This window comes from Ranitomeya imitator, chromosome 3 (assembly GCF_032444005.1).
Source record: "Ranitomeya imitator isolate aRanImi1 chromosome 3, aRanImi1.pri, whole genome shotgun sequence".
NCBI lineage: Eukaryota > Metazoa > Chordata > Amphibia > Anura > Dendrobatidae > Ranitomeya > Ranitomeya imitator.
This window is the reverse complement of record NC_091284.1, coordinates 714,563,617-714,580,493: the sequence shown is the minus strand read 5'-3', so window position 1 is coordinate 714,580,493 and position 16,877 is coordinate 714,563,617. Positions and strand designations below refer to the sequence as shown.

Below are 16,877 nucleotides of genomic sequence, written 5' to 3'. Positions count from 1 at the left end.
CCGAGCAGCCATGAGGGAGCTGCTACCCCTGGAAAGAGTGAGAAGCAGAAGGAGAGTTGAATTGTGAAGGAGCTGAGAGAGAAGAAGCACAGTGGAGGAAAGGGCTCAGGAGGGGAACAGCGGAAGGACAGCCTCAGAGTCAGAGCGCAGAAGCCAGGTACCTGGACCCCGAGGTCGTGTTGTTCTCCAGGACGCGTGGCAGAACCGGAGGGCATAGGAATGAGGTGAAGCAGTAACTCTAGGAGCTGGGTCATCTAAGAGATCCTATAAACAGGCTCAAACTGCCTATCGTACAGATGTCAGTCTTAGGACAGGAGAGAGGGGACCCTGTCAGCAAGCTTTAGGCCGCAGGGACCTCGCCATTTGGCACAAGTAGGAAAGGTTAATGGACCTCACCTGGGAGAGGGATCTCCTATTGCCTCCAAGCCGGCCGGACTACAACTACCCTACACCTGGTACCCTGGACTGAGGACTGCTACCATCAGTAAACCAGGTAAAAGATTGCAAACTCTGTGTCCTCCACTTATTCGTTGGCTTACACCATCTTGTCATACATCTGGGAAGTCCTGGGGACCCCGCTTCACCTATGGGAAGCGTTACCATCTTGCTGCAACAACATCACCCCAGAGGACCCCTTTAAGCAGCGTTGGTCCCTACTGACCGAATACCACAGGTGGCATCACCAACAATAGACATTACAAATCCCCTTAAAGACCTTTCCCTTTACTTGGACGCCTAGGGCCACGGACCGGGTTGCAGCCACCGTGACATCCCCTTTAAGACCTGACCCGGTACCGAGTACCCCTGCCCTGGTGGGGCGACTCATTAAAGACATCACAATACTTTGGCTATAAGGAAATAAAATGCGACTGAGATGGAGCATGAGGCCTGTCACATTCAAAGTCAGTGGCACGCGATTGAAATCAGATATTTCATGTATATCCATGTACAGCAGTGTGCAGTCCTATGGTGCGGTATAAATAGTGACTACTTCTCTCCTTGCCGTCATTGCAGATACGTCCTGTCAAGGAAGATGTGGCGGAAGATTTAACAAGAAAGATCCCTGTCATTGTAACCGAAAATGTGAAAAGTTCGAAAATTGCTGCAATGACTACAATAAAGTGTGTGGTGGAGGCGCCAGTAACAAAGTGGTAGGAGGCAACTGTGAGAGCAAGCACCAAACAGGTGGGATTCTAGTTCGGAGTATGGGGTGGTCTCATGTAGAATTAATTAGCTCATATTCATATGTATATTAGTGAGCTCATTGCTCAAATTAATGGGACTGTTTCAGATGCAGGCAAAAAAGATTTGTCATATACCGGATACATGTGTAATAAAGCTGAACTACAGAACAGAGATAGATAGATAGATGTGTGCACACGTTGCTGAGTTTTCGTGTTTTTTTCGCTATAAAAACGCTATAAAACCGCAAAAAACAGCATACATTATGCATCCCATCATTTAGAATGAATTCTGCAATTTTTGTGCACCTGATGCGTTTTTTTCCGCGAAAAAAAAATGCAGCATGTTCATTAATTTTGCAGATTTGTTGCGGATTTCCCACTATATAACGCATTGGGAAATGTATGAAAAAATCAGCAAAAAAAAATGCACAAAAAACGCACCAAAACGCGGTAAAAACGCGCAAAAAACGCATGCAGATTTTGTGCTGATTTCTTGCAGAAAATTTCAGGTTTTTCTCAGGAAATTTCTGCAAGAAATCCTGAACGTGTGCACATAGCCTTAGGGTTAGTAAATATGCATGGTTATGAGCAAGCTGGAAAGTCTCTCAGTACTTATCGTTAGTACACCATGTTCCAAATTATTATGCAAATGACATTTTTCTCGGATTTTCCTAAATGGTCGGTGCAAATGACAGTCAGTCTAATAAAAGTCATCACCCGTTAGATTATACATCGAATTTTATTGAAGAAACCTCCCAATGATAACGGTATAATCTCCAAAATGAACAAAAACTCAAAATGCACTGTTCCAAATTATTAGGCACAGTAGAATTTCTAAACATTTGCTATGTTTTATAGAACTGAAAATGCTCATTTGTGGAATTTGCAGCATTAGGAGGTCACATTCACTGAACAAAAAAGCTATTTAACTCCAAAACCTCCTAACAGGCCAAGTTACACGTTATAAATCACCACAAATGTCCTACTACATAGAGATATTGGTACTTCTCAATACAAAACACACCTGAGCGACCGTAAAATATGGTCAACTCAATGAAGCTCACCAATCAAAAATTACTTATTAAAATGTAACATTTATTAAGGAATATTTAAAAAGATCCAAAAGGCCACATATAAGGACACAAACAATAACCCCATATCAGAGGGGAACATCCACCCACAAGCCAATACACATCTAAATATACACAAGAATAGTCTGTAGATCTACTGGAAAGAAAGCGATCACATATGGTAAACACAGGCCGAAGCACCTATACATATAAGCATACCATGCCCATCGGTACTTAATCTATAATGAGTGCAGAAAACTGCATCTCCATAGTACTGGACCGACGGGGATCATAACATGTGCCTAAACTACGGTGTATTAACAGCCCAAGATGATATATAAAGCCGTGCGCATCTTACCAGGAAAGTGCCCGTCTAGTGGATGTCCTCCTCTGGCGCCCCGACGCGCGTTTCGCCCTCTGCTTCTTCCGGGGGCGTGACTATGGAGGTGAGGAGGGTTTATTTAACTAGGGTAGTAGCCAATGGGAAGTGCCGAAAGTGTGGAGGGCAAGAAAAGCGGAAGCCCAAAGAGGTACATCAGCGCATGCGTCAGCCACTCACCACCGTAAATGAAAAGCACTTCCTGTCCTGCTTTGTAATGATATTTTGGCAGCTGCTCTCTTAATCCAATTAATTTGTCTGGCAGAAACCTTCCTCATTATGCCTTAATCTGCATGAACACTGTCTGTGCTCTGCTTCAGTCACAAATCTCTTCACAGTATGATGATCACTCTTAAGTTTTCGTGAAATATCTAATGTTTTCATACCTTGTCCAAGGCATTGCACTATTTAACTCTTTTCAGCAGCACAGAGATCCTTTTTATTTCCTATACTGCTTGAAACCTGTGGCCTGCTTAATAATGTGGAACATCATGCTTAAGTAGTTTTACTTTAATTAGAATCACCTTGAAAACTAATTATCACATGTGTTTAAGATTGATTTCAGTGATCCATTGAGCCTTGAGACACAATACCATCCACGAGTTTATTTGAAAAATCAAAACAATTAAATCTTTTTGACACTTAAATCCAATTTGCATAATAATTTGGAACCCAGTGTAGTGCGCCCAGTCTTGGGAGTTATCACCTGAGATCTCACTTGAAGCTCTGGCCCTAGCAGGGATCACCACTAGGCCACAAGTCTCTTCCTGACGTAGTGTATTAACCCCTTTCTGCCATTGGACAGAATAGTACGTCCGATGGCAGATGCCCTGCTTTGATGCGGGCTCCGGCAGTGAGCCCATATCAAAGCCAGGACATATCATTGCGATTCCACCCGCCGCTATTAACTAGTTAAATGCCACTGTCAAACGCTGACAGCGGCATTTAACAAGCGCTTCCAGCCATGCGGCTGGATATGCGCATACTGGTGACCCCGGATCGGGGTTCATTGGTGCCTTGTCATAACAGCCAGAGGTCTCCTAAAGACCTCTATGGTTGTTGATGCCAGATTGCTGTGAGCGCCACCCTGTGGTCGGCGCTCATAGCAATGCAGTAAATCTGCTAAATAGGAGCGATCTGAGCATCGCTCCTATGTAGCAGAGCCGATCAGGCTATGCCAGCTTCTCGCCTCTCATGGAGGCTATTGAAGCATAGCAAAAGTAAAAAAAATAAATAAATATGAAAACAATAAAAAAATATATAAAAGTTTCGCCCCAATCAAAATTAAACAATAAAAAAATGAAACCTACACATATTTGGTATTGCCATGTTCAAAATCGCCCAATCTATAAAAAAAGAATTAACCTGATCGCTTAACGGCATAGCGAGAAAAAAATTCCAAACGCCAGAATTACGTTTTTTGGGTCGCTGCAACATTGTATTAAAATACAATAACGGGCGATCAAAAGAATGTATCTGCACCAAAATGGTACAATTAAAAACGTCATCTCGATGCACAAAAAAATAAGCCCTCAACTGACCCGAGATTTCAAAAAATGGAGACGCTACGGGTCTTGGAAAATTGAGCAATTTTTTCTTTTTTTTACCATTTCTGTAGAGTTTGGAATTTTTTTTACCACTTAGATAAAAAATAACCTAGACATGTTTGGTGTTTATGAACTCGTAATGACCTGGAGAATTATAATCACAGGTCAGTTTTAGCATTTAGTGAACCTAGCAAAAAAAGCCAAACAAAAAACAAGTGTGGGATTGCACTTTTTTTGCAATTTCACTGCACTTGGAATTTTCCCATTTTCTAGTTCACAACATGATAAAACCAATGGTGTCGTCCAAAAGTACAACTCGTCCTGCAAAAAGCCCTCACATGGCCATATTGACCGAAAAATAAAAGTTATGTCTCTGGGAAGGAGGGGAGCGAAAAACAAAAACGCAAAACCAAAAAAAGCTCTGGGGTTTAAGGGGTTAAATCCCGTTGAGCTTCCCCCGCACCAATCGGTCCCCTCCAACCTGTGATCCTAGTTCCAGCCAACCCTGTTACCGCAGGTGATAGCTGGAAGTGATGGTGCTACTCACTTGCACTGTTCCTCCTCTCTCACAAGCATGCCTTTTGTGTCGCAGTCGCTGCACGGCTCTTCTCGGCTTGACCGTCGGTGAAAGTCTCTTAGGCTCGAAGGCGGAGAGGACCGAGCCTCAACTCTTGACAACTCTTGACAGGCGTAGTCGGACCTTGGAGGCTTGACCAGCGCAGGGCGCAGATTACGGCTCTGACCAGCGTAAGCTGTACTTGGCGATATCTTCCGGGTGATCCGCACCTTGCCAGGTGGTGACCTACACCCGGGTAGCACAGACTCCCCGCTGAGGCCTGTCACGTTGGTTTCAGCGGAGTCTCTGAAGCACGTCTGCCCCACTCTCTTCCCTGGCGCCAAATCTCCTAGTGGTTTGGTGTGCAGGACTTTTATATCAGGGAAGTTCTTACAGATGGTCACCTGATCCAGTCCTACACACAAGGTCCATCAGTCCCTCTGCAAATCTTCCAGCACACTTTGGTTCCGCTTGTTTTTGGCTGGCCAGCAGATTGGGCAGCCTCTCCTCATTAATGGCACATGTTGCACATCCTGCACTAATTTTCCAGAGGGCTCATGTTTCTTCTAATAGAGAGATAGATAGATAGATAGATAGATAGATAGATAGATAGCTGTTGTGTTTCAAAGAAAGCATAATTTGAAGACCAGGAACCAAAAGTAGAGACCTGACTAGTCCGATGCATTGTCGGCTTCTCCCTGCTCCAATCCCTTTGCTTGACAAGCCTGTCCTATGTCTGTACATAGGGTAAGACCTGTGCCACTAGGGTCTGATTCCTGCTGTTTGTGAATCCACAGACAGGTTCCCTGTTCCCATAAAATGCATGTGGCTGATCACACAATTCATTTATCATAAAATCATTATAAAAAAATGTTCAATTCAAGTTACAGGGTAGGTAAATATTTGATTAGGACTTTTCCACCTTTAACTTTTTTAAATTTGCAGGAATGCCCTGTGTACAAACTACACAATCCGCCTTACTCCAGTGCGGCCTCTGTGTTGGTTTACATGGCTGCAGTAGTGACCGCTGCAGCCAAACTCTAGGCTCCACTTTCTCACTCCACCTGCATCGGTATGGCTGCTGAGCCATGTGAGTGGCCGGATGTGCAGCCTCTGCCGATGCGAAGTAAAGAACCAGCCACAACTAAAACATGAACAGCAGAGAAAGTGTACCCACGCAAAAGATAATTATCAAATAGCCTTTATTTGCGGTGACAAGTGGCACAATAAAACAATAAATCAGTACGCGAATTATGACAGGACAATAAAAAAAATATATGTATAAAATCAATCAGATATAAATAGGTGACCTCAAAAAATATATTTAAAGTAGTTCTTGCAGTTTATTGCCAAACTTAATGGTCAGGATAATTTAATAATAAAAAACTACCAAAAATAAATAGATAAAAAAATACATATATATAGAATAATAAAGTGCACAAGCAAAAAATCCACTGATTAAAAAAAGAATTCCATGAGAAAATAGTGCAAAACCAGTTAGGATATGTGCAACACCACAGGGCACATAAAATAAGACCTGCAGGCCGATGAATAATGCAAATAAAGTGCAAAGTGCAAAAGAAACCCGCAAATATCTGTAATCACTCACGGGACACACTGAATAATCCCAGCGGTTCAGTGAAGAAACACCCATAAAGTGCGGTGTGCAAAAAGTTGCGACCATATAATCAAAACGGCCAATTATATCTGCAGTGTGTCCCGTGAGTGATTACAGATATTTGCGGGTTTCTTTTGCACTTTGCACTTTATTTGCATTATTCATCGGCCTGCAGGTCTTATTTTATGTGCCCTGTGGTGTTGCACATATCCTAACTGGTTTTGCACTATTTTCTCACGGAATTATTTTTTTAATCAGTGGATTTTTTGCTCGTGCACTTTATTATTATATATATATTTTTTTATCTATTTATATTAGGTAGTTTTTTATTATTAAATTATCCCGACCATTAAGTTTGGCAATAAACTGCAAGAACTACTTTAAATATATTTTTTGAGGTCACCTATTTATATCTGATTGATTTTATACATATATTTTTTTATTGTCCTGTCATAATTCACGTACTGATTTATTGTTTTATTGTGCCACTTGTCACCGCAAATAAAGGCTATTTGATAATTATCTTTTGCGTGGGTACACTTTCTCTGCTGTTCATGTTTTAGTTGTGGCTGGTTCTCTATTTCTAGTGTTTAGTCACTACTCTTTCACAATACACCATTAGCACTTTATTAATAACTAGATGGCAGCCCGATTCTAAAGAATCGGGAGTCTAGAATCCATATATACTTTATTTATTCAAATGTAAGAATAATACAATTAATAAATAATAGTAAGAAAGAACAAAAAATGGCTGCACTCACCAGCTCTTGACAATTCTTGTTATTTAAGGTACAGTTACACAGGATCCATGAACATGCTTATGAGGGGAGGGATGAAAGACATCAGACGACAACTTTGCGTGTTGTGGCAAATGCCACAACAACGGTTCTTTGCTTAAGAACAATAATGTAAATAATAAATAATATGTATCAATAACTATGTATATTGGTATGTTCTATGACATTTTAAAATATTTCATTATTATGTGGAAAGGCTCTTAGTACCCATACTGGCGCATACTTGTGTGCCCATCAGGTATTTTCACAGTAATTTTACATCTGATGGGTTGGTATGAAACGTTTTTAATCATCTCTTGGGCTTAGCTAAGCCTTCATTTTAAATAATTCTAATAGGTACAACAGAAATAAAAGCCTTTTTGTGTACCCACATTTTTTGTGTTTATTTTTACAGAAGTGTATAATTTAAGAAATCAACGTTCATAGTACACCGATGGGCTAATATAAGCATGCCCATCAACCACATCACGGTAGCCTTTGAACTGATGGGTCCTAACTAACTGATTCCTATTTCTTAATACTCAGACCTCTTTCACATCTGCATGTTTCTGATATTTGCAGAAGTAATGTTAAAAACAATACAACTTCCACACTTGGCACCAAAGAAGCTGTATTGTGGGCAGAATCTATGACTGAGGACGTGGAAATATTATGTTTGCAACGTTGAGAGCGTGCAGCAGCAGCTTTATTACTTAATCGATTAGTTTTGTCCTCAAAAGACTCATTAGTAATGCGTTTATTGCAAGCAGCATTAACAGTGTCCAGGCGCTTATGTCTGTCCTCTGTAGTCTCGTTAGCACGCTGTTTGTGCTTACGTGCGGCATCGGCGGCTTTTCGCTCAGCGTCATTGGTATACTTATTATCAGACCTGATGTTACGTGCGCCATCAGCAGCTTTGGGCTCTGTGTCATTAGTATACTTAACAGTGTCCAGGCGCTTGCATCTCTCCTCTGTACTCTTGTTAGCACGCTGTTTGTGCTTACGTGCGGCATCGGCGGCTTTTCGCTCTGCATCATTACCATACTTTATATCAGACCTGATCTTACGTGCGCCATCAGCAGCTTTGGGCTCTGTGTCATTAGTATACTTAACAGTATCCAGGCACTTGCATCTATCCTCTGTACTCTTGTTAACACGCTGTTTGCGCTTACGTCCGGCATCGGCGGCTTTTCGCTCTGCATCATTACCATACTTTATATCAGACCTGATCTTACGTGCGCCATCATAAGCTTTGGACTCTGTGTCATTAGTATACTTAACAGTGTCCATGCGCTTGCATCTATCCTCTGTACTCTTGTTAGCACGCTGTTTGCGCTTACGTGCGGCATCGGCGTCTTTTTGCTCTGCATTATTAGTATACTTTCTATCAGACCTAATCTTACGTGCGCCATCAGCAGCTTTGGGCTCTGTGTCATTAGTATCCTTACTATTAGAGCTCATGTTGGCTAAGCTAAACAGCTTTAAGCGTGGTGGTGGCAAACAACAGGTTAATAAGAGGCAGTGTCAGGTAGTAGGAAAATAGCCAGTTAATAATAGGCAATAGTTCTTTGCAGGAATGCAGATATTAATAAATAGGCAGTTTATATTGCAGAGAAATTGCTGGGCAATAATGGACAATGTCCTTATGTGGCAAATAATAGAGCAATATACCCAATGTGGCAAAGAAGAGGTTAATAAACGGCAGTCTCTCAGTATAACAGTCAGTGAATAATAGGCAGTATATGGAGAAAACACCAAACAAAAGTTCAAAATTGGTGTGAAAATGTCACTGAACCACTTCACAACTAAATATATATAGTTTTGGTAAATGGTATTATCATTTTTTTGACGAAATTCGGCAGGAGCTTGAAGAGCAACGTCACTGGGCCCGCCTCCACGCAGTAGAAACTTGCTGTGAGGTAAAAATTCAAAAATCACACCAAAATGGCGGGCAGAGTGTGTCACAGTACGGCACGTTTCTGATTGGTCGCTCGCAGCAGGCAGCAACCAATCAGACACTGGACACTGTTGACGTCACTTATCTCCGGACATTAGCTCCGGACATTAGGTCCGGACATTAGCTCCGGACATTATCTCCGCACATTAGCTCCGGACATTAGCTCCGGACATTAGCTCCGGACAAAGCAACGGAAGTTGGCACAAATTGCAGGAAGTAGTATTCTAGGCAATTATTCTCCGGACATTAGCTCCGGACATTAGCTCCGGACATTAGCTCCGGACAAAGCCACGGAAGTTGGCACAAATTGCAGGAAGTAGTATTCTAGGCAATTATATATTAGATTATTTGTATATTTATTAATATAATTTATTTTTAATTTCTGGTGTTTTTGTGTTCTCAAACGATGCTAAGTAAAGAAAGACTAGGATCAGCAATGGAGAGACTACATACTTCTCACACTATAGGAAGGCAGGGGTCAGAAGGTCCAGACTGCACATCTCATATATGATAGTGGCCATGGCAGAGTGTCATTCTTCCAAGTACCACCAGTGCCTGAGGAACCATGGCTTCTATTGTATCAGTTTCCACTGAGGCTTTTTTGCTCTTGATAGAAATAATGACATTTCATGAAGCACAATTCTTAACAAAAAAAAAAATCGAGGAATCTTTGAGCCTCTATGGCGTGAAGTGTCAAATCAAGAAATTTACAAAATATGATCATTTTGATACAAATACGTTTAATTTTTTATTTTCTCTTTCTAGGAAACGATATCAGCAAAGATGAAATAAAGGCTCTGTCTGAGATCTTGTATAAGGCAGACGTGAACAAAGCAGCAGAATCGGATATTACGTTACATAAACAAGAAATGTCGCAAAATACCAAAGAAAAAGAAGATCTGTGTGATAAGCCGTAAGTCCTATCATCATCAGGGGAGTAGGGGGTAGTTATCATGAAACTATGTCCAACACTTGTAGGCCATGAAGGTTTAGCGCAAACCATAGAAAATGCATAAAAGAAAAACCAGCACTTAATTTTAATCTTCTCCTTTTCTATGATCCTACTTTGTCTCATATTAGAATTAAAGCTGAGAGATATATAAATAAATCTTATCTATGTATCTCAGGCGCTAGGCCATGTCCTCCTCCTCCTTCTCACCTTCTTGTGTGTGACTGTAAGACAACCAACTGCAGAAGAAGCCTCCGTGATGCGTCCTGTCTGCACTATGGCAAAATGTTACCAAGTCCCACCCCAATGACCAAGTGTGACTTCACCTGCCCACCAGCCAAGATGGGACTGTTCATCAAGAAACTAACCCCTGCGCTCTCTGCAGGATATTAAAAAATTATTTTAAAAAAATAGTCGCCTCCCGAGCCGCTCATTCACACCTAGTAATGCATCTAGAAATGAGCAGATCAAGCAGAATTTTGTGGTGTAAACTGCTGCCGGGTGCCTCGGGTGGCAGCTTGTCTGACCTAGCAAACAAAAGATTTGAGCGTTGAAATTCTTCATGCCTGATCCGTCTTTTGCTCAACATCATCTGTTAGGGAAGGCTCAATAAACAAAAAGCAAAAAAAGAGCACTCACCATCCAAATGAATTCTTAGTCTTTATTGTGGCATTAAAATAACAGCAGGGTCCCACAGGGAGAACAGTAGTGTTGGGAGACAACGGCCGTTTCGCGCTGCCCCGTGGGTCTGACCCGTAGAAGCGCGGCAGCGCGAAACGGCCGTCGTCTCCTGACACTACTGTTCTCCCTGTGGGACCCTGCTGTTATTTTAATGCCACAATAAAGACTAAGAGTTCATTTGGATGCTGAGTGCTTTTTTTTGCTTTTTGTTTTTGCATATCGTGTTGGACTTTGGCTTTTTTCAATGAGCACCCGAATCCTATGAACTGGCTTGTTTAACGCATAGCAAGCTTTGTATACCCTATACCAGTGTTTCAGCAGCTGTTCAGTGCGGATTTTTTTTCCTTTTGGTTTGGTTGAAGGCTCAATAAAGACAAGATAATTTGCCTTTGCCACCAAAATTACAGAATTGGGCACATTTTGATTTAATGTCTATGGGCATCTTAAAGAGGTCCAATCTTCATTAATAGGAAAGGGCTTGGAAAAGCACAGGCACTTTTGCACTCAACTGATTATCAAAATTCTGCTCCATTTCCTTGATAATTACAGTAACATTTTTTACTACACTCCTGAACAGAAAACATGGGACTAAACCTTTCAAGAGTAGCCATTGTTTTAATTTCTATTTCATAAATATATAATACATGAGAAAAAAAGAAACTTTGTAATATGTTTTATCAGAGAAATCTGCTTATTTCTCCTCCTGGAAGATCATTCATTTTAAAAATTCTCAATTTACAGGTGAAATCTGTATTCAGCGAAGACAGATTGTTACATTACTGAGATAGGAGATGGCAGCTGGTGCACACGGGAGAAGGAGGAACTCTGTCTCTAACTCTTCTATCCTCCCCTCAAGGTGGAGAAAAGAGGATGGTTGGAACTTACCACGCTTCAGTTGGTGCTGGAGACATGGCACCCATCTTCCATCTTAGTAATGTAACAATCTGTCTTCACTGAATACAGATTTTACCTGTAAATTGAGAATTTTGAAACATCAGTCCTGGAGGAGAAAGAAATAGATTTCACTAAAAAGATCTATTACAAAGTTGCGTTTTTTTTTACATGTAATATTGATTTATGAAATAAAAGTTAAAACGATGGTCACACTTTAACCCCTTCATGACCTTTGACATATCCAAACTTCATGGTCGGGTAGGGGTTTCCAACTTGTGACGCATGGAGTGTGGTGTAAGAGGCTTCAGTCACTGCAGTACTTAAAGGTACAATACACTGCAGTGCTGGTTCATTGCAATGCACGATGTCAGCAATCAAACTAATAACAGTTCAAGTCCCATAGAGGAACTAACTAAAGAAATTGAAATAAAAGGTGAAAAGAAATTGTAAAAATACTTTGGAAAAATATCACAAAATAAATAAATAAAATACTGAAAATAATATTATACCAATACATTGGTATATCTGCGCAAAAACAAAAATAAACAATAAAAAGTACACATATTTGCTATCAATGGGTTTAGAACGACTCGACCTATAAAACTATCACACTAGTTAAACACCTTCAGTGAACACTGTAAAAAAAGAAATAGAAAACCTGAACAAAAAAAACAATGCTTTTTTCATCATAGTGCCAAATAAAAAGTGTAATAAAACATGATCAAAATGTTGAATGGAAATAAATAGTATAGCTGAAAACGTCATCTTGTCCCGTAAAAAATAAGAAATCATACAGCTCTATTAGCGGAGAAATAAAAAAGCTATAGCACTCAGAATAGAGCAGCACAAAACAATTCTTTTTTCTATAAAACATCAAAAACATTATATAAATTTGGTATCGCTGTAATCGTACTGACCCGAAGAATAAATATGCCTTATCACTTTTACCATACGGTAAACTGCATAAAAAAATAATAATAATTCCTTAACTGCTGGTTTTGGTTCATTCTGCCTCCCAAAAATCGAAGTAGAAAGCGATCAAAAAATGTTATGTGCCTGAAAATGGTACCAGTAAAAACATCAACTCGTACTGCAAAAAGCAAACCGTAGTAAGACTTTGTTGGCAAACATATAGAAAAATTATAGCGCTCGAAATCTGACAATGCAAAACCTTGTTTTTGCAAAAAAAAAATGTTATTTTCACTTATCCCTGTACATTTTCCTTTGTTAGCCTGGTTTGTGTTTTCTTCTACACTACAACTCCTCACTTCCCTGGGTGTGGGAGGGAAAGATTAAAGCTATTATAGGAGCTCAGCAAGCCATGTGGCCCTGGCATCTTCACCATTAGAAGTAATCTGAGGAGCAGAGATAGCTAAGGCACCCCTAGCTTTAGGGATGGGGAAGGAGCCCCTAACTCTGGGATATATGGCAACAGTACCATGACAGGTATAGTGAAAACAGACCAAAGAAAAATAACAAAATTGATTCTATTAGTTTGTATAGTTTTGTGTCCAGTGATGTCATGTGAGTCTCAACTGGTATGCACAAAAGGCCATCTGTTGTGACCATGCCCAATTAATACATGTGAACCAAGCCTGATGGGCTGCCCATCTATCACATGACATTGATGGTAGTTGGGCTATTGGGTTCCATGAGTTACCAGATACAACTGCTATCACTGCTCCTTTTGCTGAGCCCTTGCTGGTGATGGTGGATATGCCACTGATAGTCCATATTTTGTAGTTACTTCTAAGGCTTTATTTTGCTAATAACTACTGACAAGAAAAAAAGACAAATCAACTTCTCCTTTGGTGGTTGATGATGATGTTTCATAACACAGAGTCTTTGATTTTATCAGATTGTACCAATTTGTCAATGAAAATATTTTTGAAAGGCCAACATACAAAGCTTTTATCGCCCTGCTGGACAATTATAACAGAAAGACTGGAACTGATGAAACATTCACAGAGAAAGAAATTGAGGAGCAGGATATATTCTTCCAAGAGATTATGAAAACAAATGTTATGAAGGAATTGTTTACGTTTTTCCACAAGAAAGGTACCGTAATTCCGAAGATCAAAATAATTAACAAGATTAATATATTTATATTGGAAAATTTGTGTGCAGAAAAAGCTCTAACAACTAGAATGAAATTGGAATAAACTGTTGATACCTGTAGGGAATCAGAACTGGTGCCTAAATCAATAGCCAAATGTCCCTCATTTATCAACGCATAAGAGAGTTTCCATCAGGGGTTAGTGATCTAATCTAACGTGCTCAGTGTACTATGCAATATGAAAGTCAGAAAACGCCAAATTGTGAGGGTACGTTTGTAAGGGTTGGATCTTCTGAAGTGAAAATGTACTGTATGTTATGGTGCCAAATGTTAGATACAGTGAAGTGCTGTACAAATACTCCAGTATAAATCCACATGCCATTGTTGTTCTTCTTAACTTGTGGATGAAATTTCAAAATCTGCAGTCGGTCAAAATCAGGTACGGACTGGGGCTGAAATTCAGCCCTGGCATTTGAAATCACACAGGCCCATGCTGTCTTCTTCCCCAAGCACCAGATGGGATATACAGTATTACTAATATTACCCTGGATGGAGGAAAGCAGACAAGGTGGCCCACGAACAGACAAGCCCTTCTGGCATTTGCCAGAATTGCCAGATGGTCAGTCCGGCCCTGGTCAAAATCATTTTCTATCTACCAAATCATGCTTTATTATAAAAACAATAACCAGACAGACAAAAAGAGTAAACATAATTGGTATCACCACTATCGTAAGGACGTCTATTTTAAAATGGGTTCTGCTGTGTTGACCAACTGATGAATCACTTCTTGAGTTGAACGAGCCCTGTTGTCTTGAACCAGGGTTTTGTCTCCAACTCTCTGTGGTGGAGAAAAATATATACTCTGTTGTGGATGTAGTCCTTCGTGTCCCTCTGGAATTTTTGTCTCTTTCTTTACATTGTGTGCAGAATTATTAGGCAACTTGTATTTTAGAGGATTTATTTGTATTATTGATCAACAACTATGTTCCCAATCAACCCAAAAAACTCATAAATATCAAAGCTAAATATTTTTGGAAGTTGGAGTGGTTTTTTTTTAGATTTGGCTATCTTAGGAGCATATCTGTTTGTGCAGGTAACTATTACTGTGCAGAATTATTAGGCAACGTAATAAAAACCAAATATATTCCCATCTCACTTGTTTATTTTCACCAGGTAAACCAATATAACTGCACAAAATGTAGAAATAAACATTTCTGACATGCAAAAACAAAACCCCCAAAAATTAGTGACCAATATAGCCACATTTCTTTATGATGACACTCAACAGCCTTCCATCCATAGATTCTGTCAGTTGCTTGATCTGTGTACGATCAACATTGCGTGCAGCAGCCACCACAGCCTCCCAGTCACTGTTCCGAGAGGTGTACTGTTTTCCCTCCCTGTAGATCTCACATTTTATGAGGGACCACAGGTTCTCTATGGGGCTCAGATCAGGTGAACAAGGGGGCCATGTCATTATTTTTTCTTCTTCGAGACCCTTACTGGCCAGCCATGCTGTGGAGTAGTTGGAGGCATGTGATAGAGCATTGTCCTGCATGAAAATCATGTTTTTCTTGAACGATACCGACTTCTTCCTGTACCACTGCTTGAAGAAGTTGTCTTCCAGAAACTGGCAGTAGGTCTGGGAGTTGAGCTTCACTCCATCTTCAACCCGAAAAGGTCCCACAAGTTCATCTTTGATGATACCAGCCCATACCAGTACCCCACCTCCACCTTGCTGGCATCTGAGTCGGAGTGGAGCTCTCTGCCCTTTACTGATCCAGCCTTTGGCCCATCAAGAGTCACTCTCATTTCATCAGTCCATAAAACCTTTGAAAAGTCAGTCTTAAGATATTTCTTGGCCCAGTCTTGACGTTTTATCTTATGTTTCTTGTTCAAAGGTGGTCGTTTTTCAGCCTTCCTTACCTTGGCAATGTCCCTGAGTATTGCACACCTTGTGCTTTTTGTTACTCCAGTAACGTTACAGCTCTGAAATATGGCAAAACTGGTGGCAAATGGCATCTTGGCAGCTTCACGCTTGACTTTCCTCAATTCATGGGCAGTTATTTTGTCCAACACGCTTCTTGCGACCCTGTTGGTTATTTGCCATGAAACGCTTGATTGTTCGGTGATCACGCTTCAAAAGTTTGGCAATTTCAAGACTGCTGCATCCCTCTGCAAGACATCTCACAATTTTGGACTTTTCAGAGCCCGTCAAATCTCTCTTCTGAACCATTTTGCCAAAGGAAAGGAATTTGCCTAATAATTAAGCACACCTAATATATAGCTTTGATGCCATTAGACAACATCCCTCCTCATTTCAGAGATGCACATCACCTGATTTAATTAATTGGTAGTTGGCTCTCAAGCCTGAACAGCTTGGAGTAGGACAACATGTATAAAAAGTATCATGTGATCAAAATACAACTTGCTTAATAATTCTGCACACAGTGTATTGCAGAATTCTGTTCCTGCAGGATGCAGTCGGTCACTTCAGAATGGTCCACTCAGTGGAGGCTAGAATAGGAGAGAGTTGCAACTCAATGACAGAGAATTTTTGCTGTGACTTGGCAATGACTTGAAGGAATTCCACCATGAGTATGATGATGTCCAAAGAGCATTTATTGAGGAATTTCTGAAACTTCTCACAGTATTCCCAGTAGTCAAAGAGAATAGTAGGTTGCAGGTGACTCCTTAGTTTCCTGGTGATTTTGTTCTGTGGATGGTGTTCTGAAAGGATGGTACACTGCAGATTGTACGAGACGAGTTTGCGTCTTTCCTTCTTGCAATCTCTGGTATGGAAGTCATTTGTTGGAATATTGAGGAAATTGCTGAAGGTTGTAATAAGTAACTAAATGCTGTTACTGGTTGTAGTATATAAAGGCACAGATGATTGGCCTCGGGGAGACCAAAACATCCAACACCGCGGAGACACCATCACGTGTTTCTCAACGCAGTGATTCCAGAACACTGCCCCCATCCCTTATGGGAAATATGCAGATGCATGTAAAGAAGCTGCGGAGACACCATCACGTGTTTCTCGACGCAAGCAGTGAATAGCCAGGCCTTTCCCCGGGAAGGAACAACCACGGGAAGGGCAGCATCCTATGAAGGAAAGCCACCTATACCAAGTATGGTATCCATCCACAGACAGCTGTTTCGGGGTTTTTGCCCCTCATCAGTGTGGAGTAGGAATCTGGCTATTAGGAG

General features: G+C 40.7%; 1 protein-coding gene across 3 annotated transcripts in view; it reads left to right on the top strand.

Moving 5' to 3' along the window:
- Positions 1-16,877, top strand: part of ENDOU (endonuclease, poly(U) specific) — an 88,071-nt gene that overhangs the window by 55,159 nt on the left and 16,035 nt on the right. For all 3 annotated transcript variants that reach the window (XM_069758695.1, XM_069758693.1, XM_069758692.1), the window contains 3 exons: positions 1,015-1,185; positions 9,853-10,000; positions 13,470-13,669. In XM_069758695.1, the coding sequence (XP_069614796.1) occupies positions 1,015-1,185; positions 9,853-10,000; positions 13,470-13,669 (519 nt within the window). The remainder of the gene's footprint in view (positions 1-1,014; positions 1,186-9,852; positions 10,001-13,469; positions 13,670-16,877) is intronic.